The following is a 26,194-nucleotide window of genomic DNA, read 5'->3' as shown; positions in this document are numbered from 1 at the left end:
AGAATAGATGTAAACACTGCGTTTGGGTGGTGATCTGATGTCGGATCTGCGGGCGATCTATTGGTGTGGGTGGGTGATCAGATTGCCCGCAAGGGGCAGGTTAGGGGCTGATTGATGGGTGACAGTGACAGGGGGTGATTGATGGGTGATTGACAGGTGATTGACAGGTGATTGACAGGTGATTGACAGGTGATCAGGGGGGATAGATGCATACAGTACACAGGGGGGGGAGGTCTGGGGGGGGTCTGGGGAGAATCTGAGGGGTGGGGGGGTGATCAGGAGGGGGCAGTGGGCAGGGGGGGAGATAAAAAAAAAATAGCGTTGACAGATAGTGACAGGGAGTGATTGATGGGTGATTAGGGGGGTGATTGGGTGCAAACAGGGGTCTGGGGGGTGGGCAGGGGGGGGGTCTGAGGGGTGCTGTGGGCGATCTGGGGCAGGGGGGGGAGAAATCAGTGTGCTTGGGTGCAGACTAGGGTGGCTGCAGCCTGCCCTGGTGGTCCCTCGGACACTGGGACCACCAGGGCAGGAGGCAGCCTGTATAATACACTTTGTAAACATTACAAAGTGTATTATACACTTTGTATGCGGCGATCGCGGGGTTAACATCCCGCCGGCGCTTCCGTATAGCCGGCGGGATGTTGCGGCGGGCGAGCGGTGACAGGCGCCGGCGGAAAATCGCGTCACGGATGACGCGATCGCTCCGCCCATGCCCTTAGAAGGACCGCCGCCTCTGTGGGTGAGCCGGTCCTTCAGGGCTCCACTTCCCGGCCGCCTCTGTGCGTTAGGCGGTCGGGAAGTGGTTAAAAAAAATACACAGTTAACTTATGGACTTTTTGATATGTATGTCATGAAAGTATATTACTGTTATTTTTCAAATAAAGGCTCATAATTATTGATATAGTGATATAGTATTAAAAATCACTAAACGTAAAAAAACACTTTTATTTCCAGATAAAATATTATAACTATACATTGTACTAAGGACACAATTTAAATGTTTTATTAACCAGGACAAATGGGCAAATAAAACGTGTGGATTTTATCTATCGTAGCACATTTTATTTTAACACTATAATGGCTGAAAACTGAGTAATAATTTTTTTTCAAATGTTTTCTCTTATTACTACCTTTAAAGGGACTCCGAGCAGTGCAGTAACTATGGAAAGATGCATACCATTTTGAAGCTCTCTTTCTCCTCTTTCCAATGATATATAAATCGCCACCCTACGCCTTTTAGTTTTCGCTATTTTCGTGATCGAAATCGCGGCCACCATCTTGGATTCCTTATTCAGCATTGTATTACACAGGATGACACTTTCCCCAGTGTCAGCAGCTCCATTCAGCACAATGCAATGAAATATAAGGAACCCAGGGGGATATAATTACAAACATCATGCTGGTAGGTGTGAGGATATAATTAATTAGTTGTAGGTATGCTTAAAGGCATACCCACAGGCACTGCTCGGAGTCCCTTTTAAATACATATAAAATAAAATAATTATTAGCAAAAGGTGCCACCGAAAGAATTTTGCGGCAAAAAAACCCCCAACAAATAGATCATTTTGGCGTGATGAGTATCAATAAAGTTATTGGTGAATGAACGGGAGGAGCATGATGTGAAAATTGCTCTGGTTTTTAAGGGGAAAAAAACTATGGTTGGGAAGTGGTTAATATTTGTCTTTGGTTGAGTGTTTCCTCACCTGTGTTTCCATTTTCTTCAACTCTTTTAGTTGCGGCAACTCCATTCCTCGTTGCTGTGCTGCTTTCTGGGGACACTGTAGAGTGTGCAACCTCTGAGATACACAACAATACAAATTAAGTTGGAGTAGTTAACTTCAAGTAAGATAGTAAGATACCAGTCTCCCTACTCACTTTCACACGATTTTGTCAGTTAGACTTTGAAATTGCTATTCAAGAAATGCTGTTGAAAACGAAGAAAACTCTGAGAATCCCCCATTAGAAGATGGACTGGCTTAAAACCTGTTGGTTCTGTCAGATTTTAACTGCCTACTTTTTTCGCAATAGTGATCCTTTAATGTTAGAGTCAAGTTTAGAATTTTTAGTTTTGCATTAAGATTCAGGTAGTTGAAGTTTAATAGATAGCTTGAAATGGCATGTGGCAAACTGTCAGAGCTTAAAAAACAAAGTTAAAAATTAAAAAAAGGTAAAGTTACCCAAAACTGAAAAATAATGTACATTTCAGAATTATGCAACACTGCCTTTTACGGGTAACAAAAATAGGTTAAAAGTGTACCCATGACAAGAAAGATACTTATCTAGGGCTTCCTTCAGCCTCCTTAAGGCTGTCGGCTCCCTCGCCATCCTCCTGGGCCGCTCCAATCGTCCTATGGCTGGCCCGGCCTTTTCCTATTCTCTTCACCCCAGTGCGCCCTCATCGCTCTTCCAACGACAAGAGCAGTGGCGTAGCTATGGAGCTCGGGGCCCCGGTGCGAGTTTTACATTGGGCCCCCCCCCCCCCAAGCACTCTATGCATAACACTTGATACAGCGCAAAAAAACCTGCCACGGTCATCTACAGTATTAGAGGTGCAAGAAGGGGATGGGGAACAGTGTGTTAACGATTACTACCATTCAAAGCATCTATAGAAGTGATTATTACCACCATAGGACCAATAAACAGCTTATACTTTGGTTTAGGAAGGGCCCCATGGGGCCCCTCTGACCCAAGGGCCCCGATGCGGTCGCTACCTCTGCAACCCCTATTGCTACGCCCCTGGACAAGAGCATTCTGCACCTGTGCAGTAGTACTGTACAGACACAGAAGGCTCCCAGCGACAGGAGCGTAATGGGGGCATGCGCAGCTGAGCCATGCATGTGCAGTACAGCAGGACTGGCGTCAACTTGAGAAAGAGACTGAGCCGGCCAGCTGAGGATCGGAGCAGCCCGTGAGGACCGGGAGGGAGCCAGTGGCCTATGGGAGTCTGAAGGAAGCCCCAGGTAAGTATAAATGCTTTGTTCTTTTTCATTTTAGGTTTCCTTTAACAACTTACAGCTGTTCTGTAGTAATGGAGGTTTCAGGTCTTGAAAGTTGTTGCTACCAATATCTACAGGTGTCCCAAATTCACCTGATTCACTTCAATCCCTCTGTCTATAGAATTGAGTAGTATTAGAACACACTCAGTTATCTGAACAGTACTGTACTGCAGAAAGAAGTGTGTTGCTATTGCCATAATTTTTTTTAGAGAAAACAGACAGAGAAACTGCAAAGGAAATGATGCTTAATGAATATAGTCTCCTTCACCACCAAAGGGCACTTAGAAATTGGGGAAAGTCTGACAGGAAGAGGTCTGGCATCAAAAGAAAAGTTTTAGACAGCTTGCATGCTGGGTGGCTCATGGGACCACAGCGTCAAGTACAGTAATAGTTGTCATAGTAAGCAAATCTCAGCTTCAACTGTAGAGAGAAGATTTCAAGATGCCGGTTTGACAGGTCAAGTTGCAACAAGAAAGCCAATAGTAGGCCGCCACTCAGAATAAAAGAAAAGAAGCTTGCATGGGCAATGAATCAGCACCAAGGTATACTAAAGACTGAAAGAAGGTGTTCCGGACTGACGAATCAAAGTTTGACACCTTAATTTCATCATGCAGGATTTTTGTGTGCTTTTGAGTAGACGAAAGACTGGTTCCTCAGTGTGATTGTGACGTCAACTGTCAAACATGAAGGATGAAGTGTGCTGGTCTGGGACTGTTGTGCTAGATCCAAGATTAGTGACTACTACAGACTGTGAGCTAAAATGGTTACCACAGCATTCCGCAGTGACCTAGTTGGTCAGTGGTTCATCCTGAAGCAAGATAACGTTACAAAGTATAATTTCAAGCTATATCAGAACTATAAAACAGAGAGTACTTTGGCGCGCTCCGCAACTCTATCAGTTCCTCCTATTACCTTAAAAACTGTAGGTATGCTGCTCAGATATAATGTCACATCAACATCAAAAAATTATAATCTAATACAAACGCAATGCGCTGCCTTACAGTCCACTAAAATGTCCACCGAAAACCTGTATGATTCGATCTTCCGTTAAAACACCGTGCTGTATTCTATTGGGGGCCACCTTGACAGTTTTCGTGCACCCAACACCTTCAGGGACCACACTCACCCTGCTTCATAGCTGCCCAAATCACAGACAGCTTCAATTACATATGTGCACAATCCAATTCTGACAGATGATCCCCCTCCTGGCGTCTAGGTACCTCACCACCGGCCACAAAGCAAGTCCACTGCAACTTAAAAGCTCCTATAGTGTAAAATCCTTTATTAAGAACATAGAAAAATGGTAGCGCTACTCACAAGCATATAAAAGTATCAAGCGTGTAAAAACAATCTCCGAGGTCCTCGAATCCTACAGCCTGCTTAACGGCTTTCGGTGGACATTTTAGTGGACTGCTACATACACACGTCGGATTTTCGCAAACAACCCGTCGTTTGGACGTCCAAACGACGGGTCATTTGGACGTCAAATCGGGCGTGTGTACAGTCTGTTGTTCAGCTAATAAGACTGGACTTGACCGATCCGCTTGGCCATCCCCTTCCCCATCCCCTTCTTGCACCTCTGACACTGTGTTGTCCTTGGCAGGTTTTGGTGCGCAATACCAATTGTTATGTATAGAGTGCGGGGGGGGGCCCATGTAAAATTCACACCGGGGCCCCTAGCTCCTAAGCTACGCCACTGTGTTGATTATTATTCTTAATTTAATGCTTTTTACAGTAAGCCCTATTATAGTGTGCTCCCTATCATACTCCCAACCCCCACGATGGGGAAAAATGCCAAAGAACTCCTGCAGAGTACTCAAGGAACCCTGGTTGAGAAAGCCTGCTCTAATGTGATGGAGCCTTTACTTTTACATACCTAAAACCATATGGAGAGAAAACGTTTTCCCCAACAGCAAGACTTTAATGGTAGAATGTAGATGGAATATAAGCGCAGATGTCTTAATAATCAGCAGCCAGAGGTTTTCCAGTCCACCATGGAACAGTATGTCAAAGATAAAAGATAATCCTCACTGTTCTCTATTGCACTTCCGCACACTGTATAGCCTGTAGACACTCTATGATCTATATTGGAGACAGTGGCCATAGAGATGTTGCGAACATAGAATTTTCCGTTAGTGAACGGCAAACGCGAACTTCCGCAAATGTTCACGAACAGGCAAATCTGGCGAACCGCTATAGATTTCAATGGGCAGGCAAATTTTAAAACCTACAAAGACAGTTTCTGGCCACAAAAGTGATGAAAAAGTTGTTTTAAGGGGTCTAACACTTGGACGGGGGCATGCCGGAGGGAGATCCATGTCAAAAGTCCCATCAAAAATTATGGAATTGACAAGTCAGGTTTTAATCCCTAAAGGGCAGAAATCACATTTTGCACAGCTCTGGGTGTCAGTAGGCTGTGGAGTGTCTGCCACAGAGGAATGCAATAGTACTATTACTGTAGAATACAGTGAAATAATGCACTGGAGTGGTTCTGTGCCTGCAACTTAATGAGACAACTGCAGTAGTGTGCACACAGCTCTGGATGTCAATGGGCCGTGGAGTGTCACACACAAAAAAAACACAGGAGACTGATGTGCTAGCCCTCAAAAGGCCGACTGGGGTGCTTTCACAGCAAGTGAGGAACAAGAACACAGGCCTAGCTAATGCTTTCCCTACCTATCTGCAGCAAGTCTGACCCTGCTCTCACTAACAGTCAGCAGCTAGCAAAGAATTAATCCAATATGGCCACCGCAACTGCTTTTTGATATGGGGGGGGGGGGGAGGGGGCAGGAGGGGGTACTAGCTGATTGGCTGCCATGTGTCTGCTGACTGTGAGGTAAGGGGTCAAAGTTTAGTTCAATGATAATGTATAGGGGGCGAATCGAACACGCCAAATGTTCGCTGCAAAACAGCGGATGTTCGCAGAATATTGCTCGCTGGCAAACAGTTCGGGCCATCTCTACGTGGCTGTCACCAAAAACCATTAAAAAAAATGGAATGGAAGCAGCAGAACGGAATCGGAATGGCAACGGAGTGAAAACAGATCCGATCGACTGGTGTTCAGATCTGTTTTCACTGATCCGTTTTTCACTCCAACGCAAGTGTGAACCGGGCCTCACAGTGAGCTGGCATGCAATAGAAAGCACTGAGCACTATCTTTTATCTTAAGCACGACTTTGTTTTTAACTATAATAAAGGTCTGAGAATAGAAGGATAAACAATGGAGTTATGTCCTACTGTAAACAGTTTTAGAAATTTGCTAAACTAAAACATAGATGGCATTAGAACAATATTCTGAACAGGGCAAATATTGGCATTAGCTTTAATAGGGTGTTAAAATAGGAGGAAGACTAATGGAGGTATGCCCTCCTGTAAACCATGTTAGGTAACTTGCACAAAACTAAAACAGAGGTATCATTGGAATTATATTTACACTGAATAAGGCAAATATGACTTTCAGGTACTTCTAAAATTAGGTGAATATTATTGTAAATATTCAGTGTTCAGGTAGATGCTATTGCTGGAAATGCCGCAATCTCCATGCATGGATATTGTAGGTGTTAGTAGTGACTTGCTTACAGTAGAGCTCAATTTTCAGCTGCACAGCACCATCTACTGTCCTTATTAGGCAAAGCAGTCATCGTTTAAGCTTAGAGTGCACGGTGTATTTTTTTTTTTTTTTATCTTTTTAATGAATGATAACCAGGGCCCCCTGTAAGAAATTCCTAACATACAGGACAGATCTACTGGGTCCACCTTAATCCCTTCTGCCCCCACAAGCCAAATGTAAATCTGCAGATAAAAAAAGAGAGAGAGAGAGAGATGTGTGAGAGCTACCCCTGAGCCCTACAAGCTTGGGGGGCCCATGCTTCACTTCTGTCAAATGTGTTGCGCCCAGGTCATGCACATGCAGCAGAACGCAATGGACATTAAGGTAAGTGCCTGTTTTTAATTTTGGGAGGTGGGTGTGGGCGGCTCTTCCCGGCGCTGCCCACACTGGGCGGGGGTCACCTGCACTTCCCAGCCTCCCCCTCAGGGGTGCCGCTGTGTTGGTTCCAGGCAGTGCCCCCTGGTTGTATGGGGGCATTGGGAAGCCTCCCTGTGTGAAGCTTCTTTCATTCATGTGAGGATCTTGTCCTTAGTAAGACCTAGGGATATAAAGCTCATTTGGCAAGCTGTTATATTGACCTTGGATGTATTTTTTTACTGTCTTTTTACTAAACTAACAAAGCCCCATTTGTGTAACCTTTCCTGGTAAGTAACTTAATGAATAAAATGTAGAACATATTCCAAGACACAAAGGGTTAGAGAGCCCTGCCCTTGCGAGCTTATAATGTAAAGAAATGGGAGGGGGGAGAACAAGAAGTGGGGTAGTATTAGTATTCATACCAAAAGGCAGTTTGTTTTTTGTTTATCTAGTAAGATATACAACTTGGCCAGCGGTCAATGGAAGAATGGCTTAAGGTAGAGTGCATGCTTGTTGGAAAAAGTGGGTTTTGAGGGAGCGTTTAAAGAGATAAAAGGTTGCAGAGTGACAAATGGACAGTCAGGGATTACAGAGGAGAGGTGAAGCACATGAGAAATCTTGTATACAGTGGTGTGAAAAACTATTTGCCCCCTTCCTGATTTCTTATTCTTTTGCATGTTTGTCACACGTAAATGTTTCTGCTCATCAAAAACCGTTAACTATTAGTCAAAGATAACATAATTGAACACAAAATGCAGTTTTAAATGATGGTTTTTATTATTTATTGAGGAAAAAAACTCAAAACCTACATGGCCCTGTGTGAAAAAGTGATTGCCCCCTTGTTAAAAAATAACTTAACTGTGGTTTATCACACCTGAGTTCAATTTCTGTAGTCACCCCCAGGCCTGATTACTGCCACACCTGTTTCAAACAAGAAATCACTTAAATAGGAGCTATCTGATACAGAGAAGTAGACCAAAAGCACCGCAAAAGCTAGACATCATGCCAAGATCCAAAGAAATTCAGGAACAAATGAGAACAAAAGTATTGTAAATGAGATCTATCAGTCTGGTAAAGGTTATAAAGCCATTTCTAAAGCTTTGGGACTCCAGCGAACCACAGTGAGAGCCATTATTCACAAATGGCAAAAACATGGAACAGTGATGAACCTTCCCAGGAGTGCCTGGCCGACCAAAATTACCCCAAGAGCGCAGAGAAAACTCATCCGAGAGGCCACAAAAGACCCCAGGACAACATCTAAAGAACTGCAGGCCTCACTTGCCTCAATTAAGGTCAGTGTTCACAACTCCACCATAAGAAAGAGACTGGGCAAAAACGGTATGCATTGCAGATATCCAAGGCGCAAACCACTTTTAAGCAAAAAGAACATTAAGGCTCGTCTCAATTTTGCTAAAAAAAACATCTCAATGATTGCCAAGACTTGTGGGAAAATACCTTGTGGACCGCCGAGACAAAAGTTGAACTTTTTGGAAGGTGCGTGTCCTGTTAAATCTGTCGTAGAAGTAACACAGCATTTCAGCAAAAGAACATCATACCAACAGTAAAAATATGGTGGTGGTAGTAGTGTGATGGTCTGGGGTTGTTTTGCTGCTTCAGGACCTGGAAGGCTTGCTGTGATAGATGGAACCATGAATTCTAATGTCTACCAAAAAATCCTGAAGGAGAATGTCCGGCCATCTGTTTGTCAACTCAAGCTGAAGCGATCTTGGGTGCTGCAGCAGGACAATGACCCAAAAGACACCAGCAAATCCACCTCTGACTGGCTGAAGAAAAACAAAATGAAGACTTTGGAGTGGCCTAGTCAAAGTCCTGACCTGAATCCTAATGAGATGTTGTCGCATGACCTTAAAAAGGCAGTTCATGCTAGAAATCCCTCAAATAAAGCTGAATTACAACAATTCTGCAAAGATGAGTGGGCCAAAATTCCTCCAGAGCGCTGTAAAAGACTCGTTGCAAGTTATCGCAAACGCTTGATTGCAGTTATTGCTGCTAAGGGTGGCCCAACCAATTATTAGGTTCAGGGGGCAATTTCTTTTTCACACGGGGATATGTAGGTTTTGAGTTTTTTTTCTCACTAAATAATAAAAACCTCATTTAAAACTGCATTTTCTGTTCAATTATGTTATCTTTAACTAATGGTTAACGGTTTTTGATGAGCAGAAACATTTAAGTGTGACAAACATGCAAAAGAATAAGAAATCAGGAAGGGGGCAAATAGTTTTTCACACCACTGTAGGTAAATGCGAAGAGGCGTATCTAAAGGAGGACAAAAGAAGGTCATGTGCAGATCTGAGATTGAGGCTGGATTGGTATCTGGAAACTAGTGAGGAGATGTACAGGGGAGAAGATTATGGATTGGAACAGTGCCAGTCTGTTAGCTAGTAGTCCACAAAACAGTATATCCAGACCCGGATTTACATCACAGGAGCCCATAGGCACAGAGATGTCCTCCTGGCACCCTAGACTTCTCCCTCCATGAACCTAAAAAACCCCGCCAAACCGCACGGCAAGTGTGCTGGCTGTCCCAGATGTCATTTGTCCCTTACTTCCCTTGCCCGTCATAGGTAGCTACAGGTGTCCCTTCGTTTTTGGTAGCCAGAGGTACCCTCAATATTATATAAGTAGAGGTGCCACCAAGTATTAGGTAGCTAGAGGTCCCCCCAGCTAAAGAGTGATCTGGTCAGTGGAATGCTGAGACCAGGGTAAGTAACCTCTCAGTTAGGCTCTTGTGTTAGGCTTGTTAAGTTGCTCCTTCTTGCTAATACTTATTGCTAAAAAGCACTCCTCATCCTCAACAGCTCTTTTGAGAGCTAATGTTGTTCGTGTGATCTATTTTGTGTGTGTGTGTGTGTGTGTCCCACAGACACTTGTGTTGCATATACAGCCCTGTCAGTCAGTCGCAGCTGCTGTACCTTGGCCCCTTGGTAATTCCTACTGTGCCAGTGCCAGGTTCAGCACATTCAGTGACTACCTGTGTGTGACAGCTGCACATTTGTAATACCAATCACTGCATACCCACCTGTTCAGTGTACCTACCTACCTACGTGACCGCACACAGTGTTATATACCACCAGTCGCTGCACCTGTTCACAGTACCTGTGTGTGTGACAGCTGCACATTTGTAATACCAATCACTGCATACCCACCTGTTCAGTGCACCTACCTACCTACGTGAGTGCACGTAATGTTATATACCAACAGTCACTGCACCTGTTCATGGTACCTGTGTGTGTGACAGCTGCATATTTGTAATACCAATCACTGCATACCCACCTGCTCAGTGCACCTACCTACCTACCTACGTGAGTGCACGCAGTGTTATATACCACCAGTCACTGCACCTGTTCACTTTACCTGTGTGTGTGACAGCTGCAAATTTGTAATACTAGTCATTGCATAATTGTTCACAGTACCTGTGTGACCGTATGCTGTGTAGTATACCAGTCCGTGCATACCTGTTAACTGCACCTGTGTGACAGCTGTACAATGCATTGTAAGACAAGTCACTGCATGCCTTTCACTGCACCTGTGTGACTGCACATTGTATTAGTCAAGTCAGTACATACCTTTCACTTCACCCTCCCCCCTTCCCCCCGATATGAACAAAACAACATGCAGAGGAAGAGCCAGAGGCAGACCCAGAGGCAGGCCACCCGGCAGGTCTGTTCAAGGTCGTGCTGACGTGATTTCGTGCGGCCCTGGCCCAAAGTATAGTGCTCTTAAGAAGGCACGTCCCATCAACTCCCAAGATTGTTAGGACGTGGTTGACTATTTAACACAGAACACCTGATCTTCCGCAGCCACTAACGCTACTTCAAGCACCACATCCGCTGCATTTGACACTCCACAGGAGTTATTTGGTGGGGAATTCACTGATTCACAGCCATTATTGTTACAACAAGATGAAGGCGCTAAGCAAGTTACACCACCTCATATGAAAAAAACACATAGATCCAGGCACATCACCTCTAGTTAGGACATTTAAATAAGTAATTTAAGGAAAGGGAGGTGCTAAAGGGGGTGTGGCCAAAAAAATAGCAAAAATCAGTAACCCTTTTGCACGCTCGCATGCAAATGTTCAAACAAATGCATTCACAGATTCACTCATCCAGGCACCACTGTTATCCCTACAGCTAAGTTAAAAGCCGGGGTCTTAGTTCACAAAGGAATGCATTATTTTGCTTAGTCACCTACACTGCGCAGAAGTACCCAGGTAAACGTAGGTGTCCTAACTCTGGCCCTGTAACATGCATAGTGTAGACATGCAAACATTCATTGCATCAAACCTATCCTACCTGTCACACATCCTGACGTCCTTTCATGGGACAGATAGCGCATCATACCAATCGCACAAGGGAGCTAACTTAACGTAATGCTGGTGTATGTGCATTGTGCACATGGATACATTACGTTAGCTCCCTTGTGCGATTGGTATGATGCGCTATCTGTCCCATGAGAGGACGTCAGGATGTGTGCTCCTAATCCCTAGATAAGTTTGATGCAATGAACGCAGTGAAGGCGCCATCAACGACTTGATCCCATATGCTTTCTTCCTGGAGCTTGCCGTGCGTAGAGTGGTGGATCAAGCTGTGGAAGAGCGTGAACAGGAACAGGAGGAAGAGTGGGGATCAATTCTCAGCAGAAGCAGATGATTCCTCAACACCTGCGGCAGCACAGAGGGGGGAGGAGGAAGGGTCGTATGGGGAAGAGGAGTCAGATGATGAGGAAGGTGGTTTTTTGGGGGGGAGGAGGAGGCAGAAGAACAGCCGCAGCAGGTGTCACAGAGGGCTTGTGCTGTTTAACTTTCCCGTGGTATTGTTCGTGGCTGGGGGGTAGGAGGAGAACTTAGCTGACATCACTGAGGATGAGCAAGAGGAGATGGATAGTATGTCTGCATCCAAATTTGTGCAGATAGCGTCTTTAATGCTGTCCAGCCTGTTGAGGGACCCCTGTATAAAAAAACTCAAGGGGAATGAGCTGTACTGGGTGGCCAGGCTACTAGACCCTCGGTATAGGCACAAATTGGTGGAGATGTTTCCAAATCACCAGAAGGCAGAAAGGATGCAGCACTTGCAGAACAAGCTGGCAACTATGCTTTACAGTGCGTTTAAGTGTGATGTCACAGCACAACGGAATAAAGGTGCCACTGCCAGTAATCCTCCTCCCATGTCCACGCAAGCAAAGACAGGACGCTCTAGCGATCTCATGGTGATGTCAGACATGCGGACATTCTTTAGTCCAACGTCTCGCATTAGCCCTTCCGGATCCATCCTCCACCAACGCCTCGACCGGCAGGTAGCCGACTACCTGGCCTTAAGTGTGGATGTAGACATTGTGAACAGCGATTAACCCATGGACTACTGGGTGCGCAGGCTTGACCTGTGGCCAGAGCTGTCACAATTTACCATCCAACTTCTGTCTTGCCCTGCCTCAAGCGTCCTGTCAGAAAGGATCTTCAGCGCAGCTGAAGTCATTGTCACTGAGAAGAGAAGTCGCCTAGGTCACAAAAGTGTTCAGTACCTCACCTTTATCAAAATGAATGAGGCACGAATCCCGGGGGGCTACTGCCCGCCCAAAGACTAAGTCAGTCTCCACACACAGCATCTCTGCCTGCACGCCGTGTGACTGCCTGCCCCATGACTAAGTCGGTCCCCACACATCATCTCTGCCTGCAGGCTGCTTGACTGCCTTCTCCGCCACCACCAACAGGGTCCAGGACTCCAGGTGGTTTCCTGAATTTTTAAAGCCGCTGCTAGCAGCAGCTGCTAACAAAACCAATAACAATTTTTTCTGGTGTGTGTACATGCCTGCCTAATTTTTCTGGCTGCACTGCAGCTGCAACAACAAAACAAAAGGAATGTACATGTGTCAATTCCCCTTCGTGATCGTTACCTTGCCACGGTGAAAGGGCTTGCATAACACAATAAAGCAATGGCCGCCGGCTATATGAGTGTGTCGGGGGGGGGGGGGTGCACACCACACCCAAGATAATAAGGTCTTTGCTTCATTGTGGACCGACCAAATCCCCTTCGTGATTGTTACCTTGTCGTGGAAAGACCAAGATGGTGCCCATGTAGGTCGCCTCGGTCACATGGCTCCTACATTTTAGGCGGTTTTTCATTTTTTTTTTTCATAGATTTAGAGATAGTTTTAGGGATAGTTTTTGTACCTGCTTAGTCGCAGTGCTAATTAGATGAAGGTGTCCTGCCTCCGGACACATGGCGGTTCCCGTCTATAGTCCGTCGCTGCACCCAGCAAACTTCCCGGCCACAACTCCATGGATCCTGGCTGCCGCTGCAACCCCAGCCTCCGGCATCCTGACGCTGCCCTAGCTGTCGATGCTCCCCCAGATCGCCACACACAGCCTGCCGCTGCACCGGAAAACTGATGCGCTCCCAGGGGCTGCATCCCCGAAGACAGACTCTGGCTGCCGCTGCATCCCCAGCTTCCGGCATCCTGATGCTGCTCCTGGCCCTGGCATCCTGTCGCTGCTCCTGGCTGCTTACCGGATCTATCAACACCACTTCGGCCTGCCCCCCCATCATCCCGCGGTACATCTCCTCCGCTGCACCCACGTGGCCAGGCCTGCACCCACGTGGCCCGGCCTGCTTACCATCAACCTGGCCCCCCGGGGCAGCACCTCGCCTGGTGAGGAGGACTCCGCTCTGCCCGGCCTGCATTCCACCAACCTGGCCTCCGGGGCAGCACCTTGCCTGGTGAGGAGGACTCCGCACTGCAGGCCCTTCATGCTTGGCCCCACCCTGAGTGCTCACTGCTTGTTGGGAAAACCAGGAACCTCTTCCAGTGGCTGCAGATCTTGCCCTGCGTCACTGCCCTGTGTCATCCATGGTGATTTCCGCAGTTTGTCTCCCCACCTCTTACTGGGATCCGCTGTCCCTTGCCCAGCCTACACCGGGCTCTCCCCTGTGGAAGGCGGTCACCGCACACATCAAATATCTCTCCACCAAGCGAGCACAGAACAAACGCCGCCACAGAGGAAAGAGGGCAGGGGGCCCAGGTCTGACTCAAAAGTAAAAGGCCTACGCTCCCCTGTCCCTGCCATCCTACTAGCAAATGTCTGCTCACTCCCCAACAAACTGGAAGAGTTGCTCCTCCAACTCGGTAGCAAACCCCAGATCAGCAAGAACACCCCTGTTCTCTGTTTTACCGAGACCTGGCTGTGCGACAGCATCCCCGACAACTCTCTACATGTACCAGGCTACAACCTCAAGAGCAACAAGAGCAGACCGTGACGCAGCCCTCTCTGGAAAAACGGGAGGGGGTGGTATCTGCTTTTTCATAAACACCTCCTGGTGCTCAAACACCACCACTCTCCACAAGGCCTGCACCCCAGACATTGAGTTCCTTGCCATAAACTGCAGGCCTCGGTACTCCCCAAGGGAGTTCTCTTCCCTTGTCCTCGTTGGGGTCTACATTCCTCCCGACGCTTGCTCCAAGACTGCCCTGCAAGTACTCAGTGACTGTATCTCGCGGTGGGAAACAGCCCTCCCGGAGGCCCTGTTCATCATCTTGGGCGAACCTTCGGCACGAGATGCCCCGCTACAAGCAGCACATCACCTGCCCTACCAGGAACTGTAACACCCTGGACCACTGCAACACGGTCCATAAGAATGCTTATAAGGCCACCCAAGGAGCCCCCCTGGGGAACTCTGACCACAACACAATACACCTCATCCCCACCTACAGGAGGCTCCTGGAGACCTCAAAGCCCATTGTCAAAACCATTAAAAAATGGACAGCAGAGGCCAAGCTGGAGCTCCAAGCTTGCTTTGACACCACCGACTGGACGACTCTGGAGGCACTCACCCTTGATGAATGGGCCGAGAATGTCACCTCCTACATTAGCTTCTGCAAAGAAGCGTGTATGCCATCCAAGACCTTCAGAGTCTACCCCAACAACAAGCCTTGGTTCAACGACAGGCTTCACCGACTTCGTAAACAAGGAAGCGCACAGGTCTGGCTCCTGAGAGGAATTCAGATAGGCCAGGCACGCCCTGAAAAGAAAACTGCGATCTGCAAAGAGGGCCTACGCCGAAAAGCTGGGGCTCTGCCTCCAGTTAACCAACACACGGGATGTATGGAAGGGCCTGAGAGCAGCCATGAACTTCAAACCAGTACCCCAAACGGCGCCCCCGAGCCCTCGACTGGCGGAGGAGCTCAACGAGTTTTACTGCAGGTTCGAGCAACATCCCAACCAGCCCGCGGGGCCAAACAGCATCGACTTTGGTGACCCCCCTCGGGTGAACTTGTCGCCCTGGCTCCCTTTGCTGCTCTGGAATTAGAGGTACTCCGGCACCTCCGCAAGCTAAACCCCAGAAAATCTTCCAGCCCAGACGGAGTGTCGTCTTTCTGCCTGTGATCCTGTGCCCATCAGCTGGCCCCTTTGCTCACCTCCTTATTTAACCACTTGAGGACCTAGGGCTTTCTACCCCTTAAGGACCGGCCACTTTTTTTCCATTCAGACCACTGCAGCTTTCACGGTTTATTGCTCGCTCATACAACCTACCACCTAAATGAATTTTGGCTCTTTTCTTGTCACTAATAAAGCTTTCTTTTGGTGCTATTTGATTGCTCCTGCGATTTTTACTTTTTATTATATTCATCAAAAAAGACATGAATTTTGGCAAAAAAATTATTTTTTTAACTTTCTGTGCTGACATTTTTCAAATAAAGTAAAATTTCTGTATACATGCAGCGCGAAAAATGTGGACAAACATGTTTTGGATAAAAAAAACCCATTCAGTGTATATTTATTGGTTTGGGTAAAAGTTATAGCGTTTACAAACTATGGTGCAAAAAGTGAATTTTCCCATTTTCAAGCATCTATGACTTTTCTGACCCCCTGTCATGTTTCATGAGGGACTAGAATTCCAGGATAGTATAAATACCCCCCAAATAACCCCATTTTGGAAAGAAGACATCCCAAAGTATTCACTGAGAGGCATAATGAGTTCATAGAAGATATTATTTTTTGTCACAAGTAAGCGGAAAATGACACTTTGTGACAAAGAAAAAAAAAAAAAGTTTCCACCCAGCATGGGTATGTGTAAAAATACACCCCAAAACACATTATACTACTTCTCCCGAGTACGGCGATACCACATGTGTGGCACTTTTTTGCACCCTAACTGCACTAAGGGGCCCAAAGTCCAATGAGTACCTTTAGGATTTCACAGGTCATTTTTGTTTCAAGACTACTCCTCACGGTTTAGGGCCCCTAAAATGCCAGGGCAGTATAGGAACCCCACTAATGACCCCATTTTAGAAAGAAGACACCCCAAGGTATTCCGTTAGGAGTATGGTGAGTTCATAGAAGTTTTTGTTTTTTTGTCACAAGTTAGCGGAAATTGATTTTAATTGTTTTTTTTCACAAAGTGTCATTTTCCGCTAACTTGTGACAAAAAATAATATCTTCTATGAACTCACCATACTCCATACGGAATACCTTTAGGTGTCTTCTTTCTAGAATGGGGTCATTTGTGGGGTTCCTATACTGCCCTGGCATTTTAGGGGCCCTAAACCGTGAGGAGTAGTCTTGAAACCAAATGTCGCAAAATGACCTGTGAAATCCTAAAGGTACTCATTGGACTTTGGGCCCCTTAGCGTACTTAGGGTGTAAAAAAGTGCCACACATGTGGTACCGCCGTACTCAGGAGAAGTAGTATAATGCGTTTTGGGGTGTATTTTTACACATACCCATGCTAAGTGGGAGAAATATCTCTGTAAATGACAATTGTTTGATTTTTTTTACACACAATTGTACATTTACATAGAAATTTCTCCCACCCAGCATGGGTATGTGTAAAAATACACCCCAAAACACATTATACTACTTTTCCTGAGTACGGCGGTACCACATGTGTGACACTTTTTTGCAGCCTAGGTGCGCTAAGGGGCCCAACGTCCTATTCACAGGTCATTTTGAGGCATTTGTTTTCTAGACTACTCCTCGCGGTTTAGGGCCCCTAAAATGCCAGGGCAGTATAGGAACCCCACAAGTGACCCCATTTTAGAAAGAAGACACCCCAAGGTATTCCGTTAGGTGTATGGCGAGTTCATAGAAGATTTTATTTTTTGTCACAAGTTAGTGAAAAATGACACTTTGAAAAAAAACAATAAAAATCAATTTCCGCTAACTTTTGACAAAAAATAAAATCTTCTATGAACTCGTCATACACCTAACAGAATACCTTGGGGTGTCTTTTTTTCTAAAATGGGGTCACTTGTGGGGTTCCTATACCGCCCTGGCATTTTACGGGCCCAAAACCGTGAGTAGTCTGGAAACCAAATGTCTCAAAATGACTGTTCAGGGGTATAAGCATCTGCAAATTTTGATGACAGGTGGTCTATGAGGGGGCGAATTTTGTGGAACCGGTCATAAGCAGGGTGGCCTTTTAGATGACAGGTTGTATTGGGCCTGATCTGATGGATAGGAGTGCTAGGGGGGTGACAGGAGGTGATTAATGGGTGTCTCAGGGGGTGGTTAGAGGGGAAAATAGATGCAATCAATGCACTGGGGAGGTGATCGGAAGGGGGTCTGAGGGGGATCTGAGGGTTTGGCCCGAGTGATCAGGAGCCCACACGGGGCAAATTAGGGCCTGATCTGATGGGTAGGTGTGCTAGGGGGTGACAGGAGGTGATTGATGGGTGTCTCAAGGTGTGATTAGAGGGGGGAATAGACGCAAGCAATGCACTGGCGAGGTGATCAGGGCTGGGGTCTGAGGGCATTCTGAGGGTGTGGGCGGGTGATTGAGTGCCTTAGGGGCAGATAGGGGTCTAATCTGATAGGTAGCAGTGACAGGGGGTGATTGATGGGTAATTAGTGGGTGTTTAGGGTAGAGAACAGATGTAAACACTGCACTTGGGAGGTGATCGGACGTCGGATCTGCGGGCGATCTATTGGTGTGGGTGGGTGATCAGATTGCCCGCAAGGGGCAGGTTAGGGGCTGATTGATGGGTGGCAGTGACAGCGGGTGATTGATGGATGGCAGTGACAGGGGGTGATTGATGGGTGGCAGTGACAGGGGGTGATTGATGGGTGATTGATAGGTGATTGACAGGTAATCAGTGTGTTATTACAGGGGAGAACAGATGTAAATATTGCACTGGCGAATTGATAAGGGGGGGTCTGAGGGCATTCTGAGCGTGTAGGTGGGTGATTGGGTGCCCGCAAGGGGCAGATTAGGGTCTGATCTGATGGGTAACAGTGACAGGTGATAGGGGGTGATTGATGGGTGATTGATGGGTAATTAGTGGGTGTTTAGAGGAGAGAATAGATGTAAACGCTGCGCTTGGGTGGTGATCTGATGTCGGATCTGCGGGCGATCTATTGGTGTGGGTGGGTGATCAGATTGCCCGCAAGGGGCAGGTTAGGGGCTGATTGTTGGGTGGCAGTGACAGGGGGTGATTGATGGGTGATAGGTGATTGGCAGGTGATTGGCAGGTGATCAGTGGGTTATTACAGGGAAGGACAGATGTAATTAATGCACTGGCGAATTGATAAGGGGGGGGGGGTCTGAGGGCAATCTGAGTGTGTGGGCGGGTGATTGGGTGCCCGCAAGGGGCAGATTAGGGTCTGATCTGATAAGTAACAGTGACAGGTGGTGATAGGGGGTGATTGATGGGTGATTGATGGGTAATTAGTGTGTGTTTAGAGAAGATAACAGATGTAAACAATACATTTGGGAGGTAATCTGACGGCGGGTTTGCGGGCGATCTAATGGTGTGGGTGGGTGATCAGATTGCCCGCAAGGGGCAGGTTAGGGGCTGATTGATGGGTGGCAGTGACAGGGGTTGACAGGGGGTGATTGATGGGTGATAGGTGATTGGCAGGTGATTGACAGGTGATCAGTGGGTTATTACAGGGAAGAACAGATGTAATTAATGCACTGGTGAATTGATAAGGGGGGGTCAGAGGGCAATCTGAGCGTGTGGACGGGTGATTGGGTGCCCGCAAGGGGCAGATTAGGGTCTGATCTGATAGGTAAAAGTGACAGGTGGTGATAGGGGGTGATTGATGGGTAATTAGTGGGTGTTTAGAGGAGAGAATAGATGTAAACAATGGATTTGGGAGGTGATCTGATGTCGGATCTGCGGGCGATCTATTGGTGTGGGGGGGGGGGGTGATCAGATTGCCCGCAAGGGGCAGGTTAGGGGCTGATTGATGGGTGGCAGTGACAGGGGGTGATTGATGGGTGATTGACAGGTGATTGACAGGTGATCAGGGGGGATAGATGCATACAGTACATGGGGGGGGGGGGTCTGGGGAGAATCTGAGGGGTGGGGGGGGGGTGATCAGGAGGGATCAGGGGGCAGGGGGGGGGGATAAAAAAAAAATAGCGTTGACAGATAGTGACAGGGAGTGATTGATGGGTGATTAGGGGGGTGATTGGGTGCAAACAGGGGTCTGGGGGGTGGGCAGGGGGGGGTCTGATGGGTGCTGTGGGCGATCTGGGGCGGGGGGGGGGGGGGAAATCAGTGTGCTTGGTGCAGACTAGGGTGGCTGCAGCCTGCCCTGGTGGTCCCTCGGACACTGGGACCACCAGGGCAGGAGGCAGCCTGTATAATACACTTTGTAAACATTACAAAGTGTATTATACACTTTGTATGCGGCGATCGTCGGGTTAACATCCCGCCGGCGCTTCCGTATGGCCGGCGGAATGTTGCGGCGAGTGAGCGGCACCAGGCGGAGGCGGAGGATCGCGTCACGGATGACGCGATCGCTCCGCCCATGCCCCTACAAGGACCGCCGCCATTTGTCTATACGGCGGTCCTTGCGGGGTGCACTTCCCGGCCGCCAATTGTATATACGGCGGTCGGGAAGTGGTTAAGCAGTCATTATCAGATGGTACAGTCCCCTCCTGTTTTAAGAGGTCTATAATTGTACCAGTCCCAAAAAAAACAGGCAGCACCGAGCACAATAACTTCCGACCAGTGCCCCCAACCTCTAACATCATGAAGCTCCTTGAGCGGTTGGTCCTTGCCCACCTGAAAAGGTCTACGGACGCCCACTTAGACCCGCTCCAATTTGCAGTTAGGGCTAACAGATCCGTGGAGGACGCCATCAATGCCAGCGTGGCATACATCACTGAGCACCTAGACAGCCCTGCCTCCTATGCTAGGATCCTGTTCCTAGACTTTAGCTCAGCGTTCAACATGATCTGCCCAGACATTCTGATCACCAATCTGACGCAGCTCGGAGTTGATCCTACTCTTCGAGCATGGATCAAAGACTTCCTGACAAACGGAACGCAACAAGTGAAGCTTGGCAACTACTACCCCAGCGTTCAAACCACCAATACAGGGGCTCCACAAGGCTGTGTTCTGTCACCTCTACTGTTCTCCCTCTATACCAACAATTGCATCTCATCCGCTGACTCTGTGAAAGTCATCAAATTTGCAGATGACACCACTATCATCGGCCTAATTGGAAGCAACGGGGAGCATGAGTACTGCAGCGAAGTCGAGAGGATATGCAACTGGTGCAGAGAGAACAACCTAGTTCTCCACTCAGCAAAGACTGTTGAACTAGTCGCAGATTTCAGGAGAAACCCACCCCCCCTCCCACCTGTCCTCATTGGAGGAACAGAAGTCTCTAAGGTGACATCTGTTCGGTTCCTCGGCACGACTCTCACTAGCAACCTGAAATGGGGGCAAAACACCACCAAAATTCAGAAGAAATCCCAGCAGAGGTTGTTCTTCCTGCGCCAACTAAAGAGATTTGGCATGCCCAGGGAGCTGCTGACCAGCTTTTATACTGCCACCATAGAATCCATCCTCTGCTCCTCAGTCATTGTTTGGTATGCTGGCACGATGGCCAGCGACAAACACAAACTGCAGAGAGTCATAACGGACGCAGAGAAGATCATCGGATCTCCTCTTCCACCTCTTGATCTCCTCCACTCCGCTAGGATGAGGAAGAGGGCCACCATGATCTCCCGTGACCCCTCTCACCCAGGCAACCACTACTTCAAGCTCCTCCCGTTGGGACGTCGCTACAGGACTATACCATCCAAAACCACCAGGCGGAAGAACACCTTCTTCCCCCAAGCTGTTCGGCTACTGAACTCCAACCTCCCCCTGTCTGGCACGCATATCAGCGGGCTCTAGCTGGGTCGGTAGCTGGTCCCCGCCGCTGCCTGCCTTGGTTCTTATCCAACAATGGACTCGGGGCCATTACCAGTATTTTTATTATTTACTGGTCTGTATTTGGACAGCAGTGCAATGGCCGATACGTACTGACTACTGCATTTCTAATTGTATGTGGTGTGGGTCTGTCTTATACTCTGTCTATGTCATGTGTACCACAAATAATTCCGATTATAGCTCTTGCTGTACTTGGCGAAATAAAAGTGATTCTGATTCTGAAGCAATGACCTATATGAGTGTGTTGTGGGGTGGCACACCCAAGATGATAAGGTCATTGCTTCATTGTGGACAGAGCAAATACGATCGGCTGGATAAGTTTTGGCAAAAACAATTTTTTTTTATGGTCATCTCAGGTGATCTCTAAAGCCTACTTGGCCAACACTGGGCACACACTCCAAAATCAGTGTTTTCTGGGTCACTTTACTGTTATTGAACTACCTCAGCCCGACCATAGGGGCTGGAAAACAGCCATCGCCTGCACTCTTGCGAATGTGCGCAGGAGTACGGCGACCACTACACAAAGGTTGCCGTGGAAAGGACTAACATGTATGTCCTGAGAGTGTTAACTATTTACAACTCTTTGTGGTTGTTTGCGGTACATTAAATGGAGAATTTGGTCTGTCAGAGTTTAGTCTGTCAGTGTGAAGCGGGCGTAGCCCTTACATTACATGATCGACATGTACACATACTGGATGTTTTACATAGTTACATAGTTATTTGGGTTGAAAAAAAGACATACGTCCATCGAGTTCAACAAGAAAATAAAGTAAAACACCGGCCTGCTCCCTCACATATCCCCGTTGATCCAAAGGAAAGCGAAAAAAACCCTTACAAGGCATGGTCCAATTAGCCCTAAAAGGGAAAAAATTCCTTCCTGACTCCAGATGGCAATCAAATAAAATCCCTGGATCAACACCACTGGGCATTTAAAGCACATTTTTTTCCACCAATTTAGGAATGTACTTTGATTTGTGCCCTTTAGCGATTTAAAACATGACTCTGCGTCAACTCTGTAATTTTTAGTGGGACTTTTGGCATGGATCCCCCATCCGACATGCCACAGTCCAGGGGTTAGGCCCCTGAAAACAACTTTCCCATCACTTTTATGGCCAGAAACAGTCTTTGTAGGTATTAAAATTCACCTGCCCATTGAAGTCTGTGTAGGTGCGCCGGATTCGACTATTCGCAAATTTTTGCAAAGATTCACATTCGAAATTCGCAAACCCAAAATTTTATATTCGGCCCATCTTTATTTAGCAGACAAGCAGTCAGGAACACGTGTGAGGAGAGAGTTAAAGAGAACCCGAAGTGTGTTTAAAGAATGTTATCTGCATACAGAGGCTGGATCTGCCTATACAGCCCAGCCTCTGTTGCTATCCCAAACCCCACTAAGGTCCCCCTGCACTCTGCAATCCCTCCTAAATCACAGCCGTGCTGTGAGGCTGTATTTACATCTGTAGTGTCAGTCTCAGCTGCTCCCCCGCCTCCTGCATAGCTCCGGTCCCTGCCCCGTCCCTTCCCTCCAATCAGCAGGGAGGGAAGGGATGCAGGCGGGGACCGGAGTTCTGCAGGAGGCGGGGAGAGCAGCAGACTGACACTATAGAGATAAACACAGCCAGCTCTGACAAGCTGTGTGTCAGCAGCGTGGCTGTGATTTATGAGGGATTGCAGAGTGCAGGGGGACCTTAGGGGGGTTTGGGATAGCAACAGAGGCTGGGCTGTATAGGCAGATCCAGCCTCTGTATGCAGATAATATTCTTCAAACCCACCTCGGGTTCTCTTTAAGGACCGGGGCCAAGAGATACAGTTGTGTATCATCTGCATATAATTATTATTGAAACTCAAATTAGTTGATTAAGCACTAGGGTTGCAACGGTATGAAAATTCACGGTATGATAACCGTCAAAAAAAATACCACGGTATGACGGTATACGGTATTACGCAATTATTCTCATTACAATTACCCTTATAAAAATAAGAAAAGGTCAAAGTTGAACAAACTCTTCTTTATTAGACCCTTAATGGTTAGGGTCCTCCTGTCATACTTGAAATATTTACTCTTCTAAATGGCAAAAAAACAACAACAATACCAAACAATACCAATAGTAAATCTCATTTTCCCCGTGTCACATGACTGCCTATGGCAGAGAGGGCAGATAATAAGGCCATTTGAAAGCACAGTAGGTTAATATTTCTGCTTCCATGAATCAGGAAGTAGAAACTGCACAGATTTATTTTAGAATTTGTATAAGCTGTAACAAAGAAATAAATTGCTGTTGCATATCTTTTTGAGCAGAGAGGAGAACGTTTTGAGTTCAGGTCCACTTTAAAAATGCTGGTGGTACACTTTACTATACACCTTAGTGTACCAGAGATGAAGCATAGTGAAAGTTTTATATACCTGCGGCTTCCTCCAGCCCCATCATGCGCACGGATCCCTCCCACGCTGCCATCCTCAGCCTTTTCTATCGCTGGTATTGAGTCCCGTAACTTGAGCCAGTCACGGCCAGTCTGAGCATGCGCAGTGCTTTCTCTACAGCGGAGAATAATACTATGCAGGCGTAGTACTATTTTCTGGCAGAGACGGAGGGAGTGCACTGCGCATGCGTAAAACTGGCTGCGACTGGCCAAAGTTACGGGACTCAGTAACAGCGATAGAAAAGGCTGAGGATGGCGGCGGGGAGGGATCTGTGCGCATGATGGGGCTGGAGGAAGCCGCAGTTCTGTATAAAACTTTCACTATGCTGCGTCTCTGGTTTCCTTTAAAGGATACCAGAGCTGAAAAATGAAATGCAAATGGGTGGAGTGGACATGAGTTAGGTGAAGTCCTGAGCTAAGCCACTGCGGACGATTTCTTTAAAAAGTAGGGGGACAGAGTAGAACAGGGGGGGGGCAGAGGGCATGAGGACACATGACATCACACAGACACACGTACATCAGGCAGACAAACACACACACATCACACAGAGACATGCATCAGGCAGACATCACTTACACACACACACACACACACACACACACACACACACACACACACACACACACACACACACACACACACACACACACACACACACACACACACACACACACACTACACTACACATCAGGCAGACATCACTCAGACATCACAAACATATACATCAGGCAGACATACATCCATCAGGCAGACATACATCCATCAGGCAGACATACCACACACATACATCAGGCAGACATTACTCAGACATAGGGCTTGATTCACAAAGCGGTGCAAAGTGTTTGCACGCCAGTGAAAAGCCCCTTATCACGCCTAAACTCACTTTAGGCGTGATAAGAAGAAACTCGCGCGAAGTTACCGCGCGTACGCGCGTAAGTGCGCGCGCAGCACCCGACGCTTCGCGCGAAGCTCTAATTAAACCCTATGGGACTTTGCGCGCGTGCTCACGCGCGTACGCGCGGTAACTTCGCGCGAAGAGCAGGAAAAAGCGGTGATAACTCAGTGGTGAAAAGGTCATCACGCCTAAAGTCTTTTAGGCGTGATAACTGGGTTATCACCGCTTTGTGAATCGAGCCCATAGAGATGTAGCGAACGGTTCGCCGGCGAATGGTTCCAGGCGAACTTAGGGGGTTCTGCATCACAGTCAGCAGGCACATTGTAGCCATTAAGGCTACACTAAGCCCTGGAGCCCCACCCCCCTTATATAAGGCAGGGTCCGGCGGCCATTACACTCACTCGAGTGCCTGCTAGAGAGAGGAAAGGGACAGCTGCTGCAGACTTTTTCTCCTAGGGACAGATTAGTTAGGTTCTAGGCTGCTTTGCTTGCTCCTGACTGATTATTATTGCTTTTAAAGCACCCATCAACAGCAACAGCTCTTTTCAGAGCTCATCCTGTACATATTTTTTTTTCTGTGTGTCAAACTAACACTTTTGTTGCATGCACAGCCTTGCTAATTGATAGTGTGTGTGCCACTGCCAGCAGCCCAGCACATTTAGTGACTACCTGTGTGTGTGACAGGGAGCTGCACATTGTACTACCCAGTACCGCATATACCCCAGTACCTGTTGTGTTTACTTAACCCACCTCATCACTGCATATACCTAGCTTTGTGTTGAGTGAACCCAGCTCACTGCATCTTACTACCTGTTGTGTTGAGTGAGAACCCACCTCACTGCATCTTAAGTACCTTTACTGTTCAGTGAACCCAGCTCACTGCATCTTACTACCTGTTGTGTTGAGTGAGAACCCACCTCACTGCATCTTAAGTACCTTTACTGTTCAGCGAACCCAGCTCACTGCATCTTACTACCTGTTGTGTTGAGTGAGAACCCACCTCACTGCATCTTAAGTACCTTTACTGTTCAGTGAACCCAGCTCACTGCATCTAACTACCCAGTACCTGTTGTGTTTACTTAACCCACCTCATCACTGCATATACCTAGCTTTGTGTTGAGTGAACCCAGCTCACTGCATCTAACTACCTGTTGTGTTGAGTGAACCCACCTCACTGCATATACCTAGCATCCCCCCGAGATAGACAAAATGGACAAACCAGGTAGAGGAAGAGGTAGAGGCAGACCCAGAGGAAGGCCACCAGGCATCGGCAGGTCTGTGGCTGTGCGAGGTGGTGTTGCTGTGATTTCGTGCGGACCTGGCCCAAAGTACAGTGCTCAGAAGAAGGCACGTGCCATCACTTCCCAAAATCGTGAGGAGGTGCTTGAGTATTTAACACAGAACACCTCATCTCCCGCAGCCACCAGCGCTACAACAAGCACCAAATCCGCTGCATTTGACACTTCGCAGGAGTTATTTGGTGGTGGTGAAATCACTGATTCCCAGCCACTACTGCAACAACAACAAGAAGGCGCAGGTACACCACCTCATACGTCTGAGTTAGGTGGCGATAGAATGGACGTAACGTGCGTGGATGGGGATGATGGACCACCTGAAGTTGGTGCAGTTGAGGAGGTGTCTGAGGAAAGCGCAGCTGGCCAGGAGGATTATGATGACGATTATACGGATACCACATATGTTCCCGGTAGAGGAGATGACCAGGGGGA

General features: G+C 47.4%; 1 protein-coding gene across 7 annotated transcripts in view; it reads right to left on the bottom strand.

The window, feature by feature from the left end:
- LOC137522629 (cytotoxic and regulatory T-cell molecule-like) overlaps positions 1–26,194 on the bottom strand; it is a 147,072-nt gene that overhangs the window by 40,286 nt on the left and 80,592 nt on the right. For all 7 annotated transcript variants that reach the window (XM_068242705.1, XM_068242706.1, XM_068242709.1 and 4 more), the window contains one exon: positions 1,704–1,796. In XM_068242705.1, the coding sequence (XP_068098806.1) occupies positions 1,704–1,796 (93 nt within the window). The remainder of the gene's footprint in view (positions 1–1,703; positions 1,797–26,194) is intronic.

This window comes from Hyperolius riggenbachi, chromosome 6, assembly GCF_040937935.1.
Source record: "Hyperolius riggenbachi isolate aHypRig1 chromosome 6, aHypRig1.pri, whole genome shotgun sequence".
Taxonomy (NCBI): Eukaryota; Metazoa; Chordata; class Amphibia; order Anura; family Hyperoliidae; genus Hyperolius; species Hyperolius riggenbachi.
The sequence above is the reverse complement of the archived record's forward strand: the minus strand, read 5'-3'. Positions and strand labels throughout refer to the sequence as shown.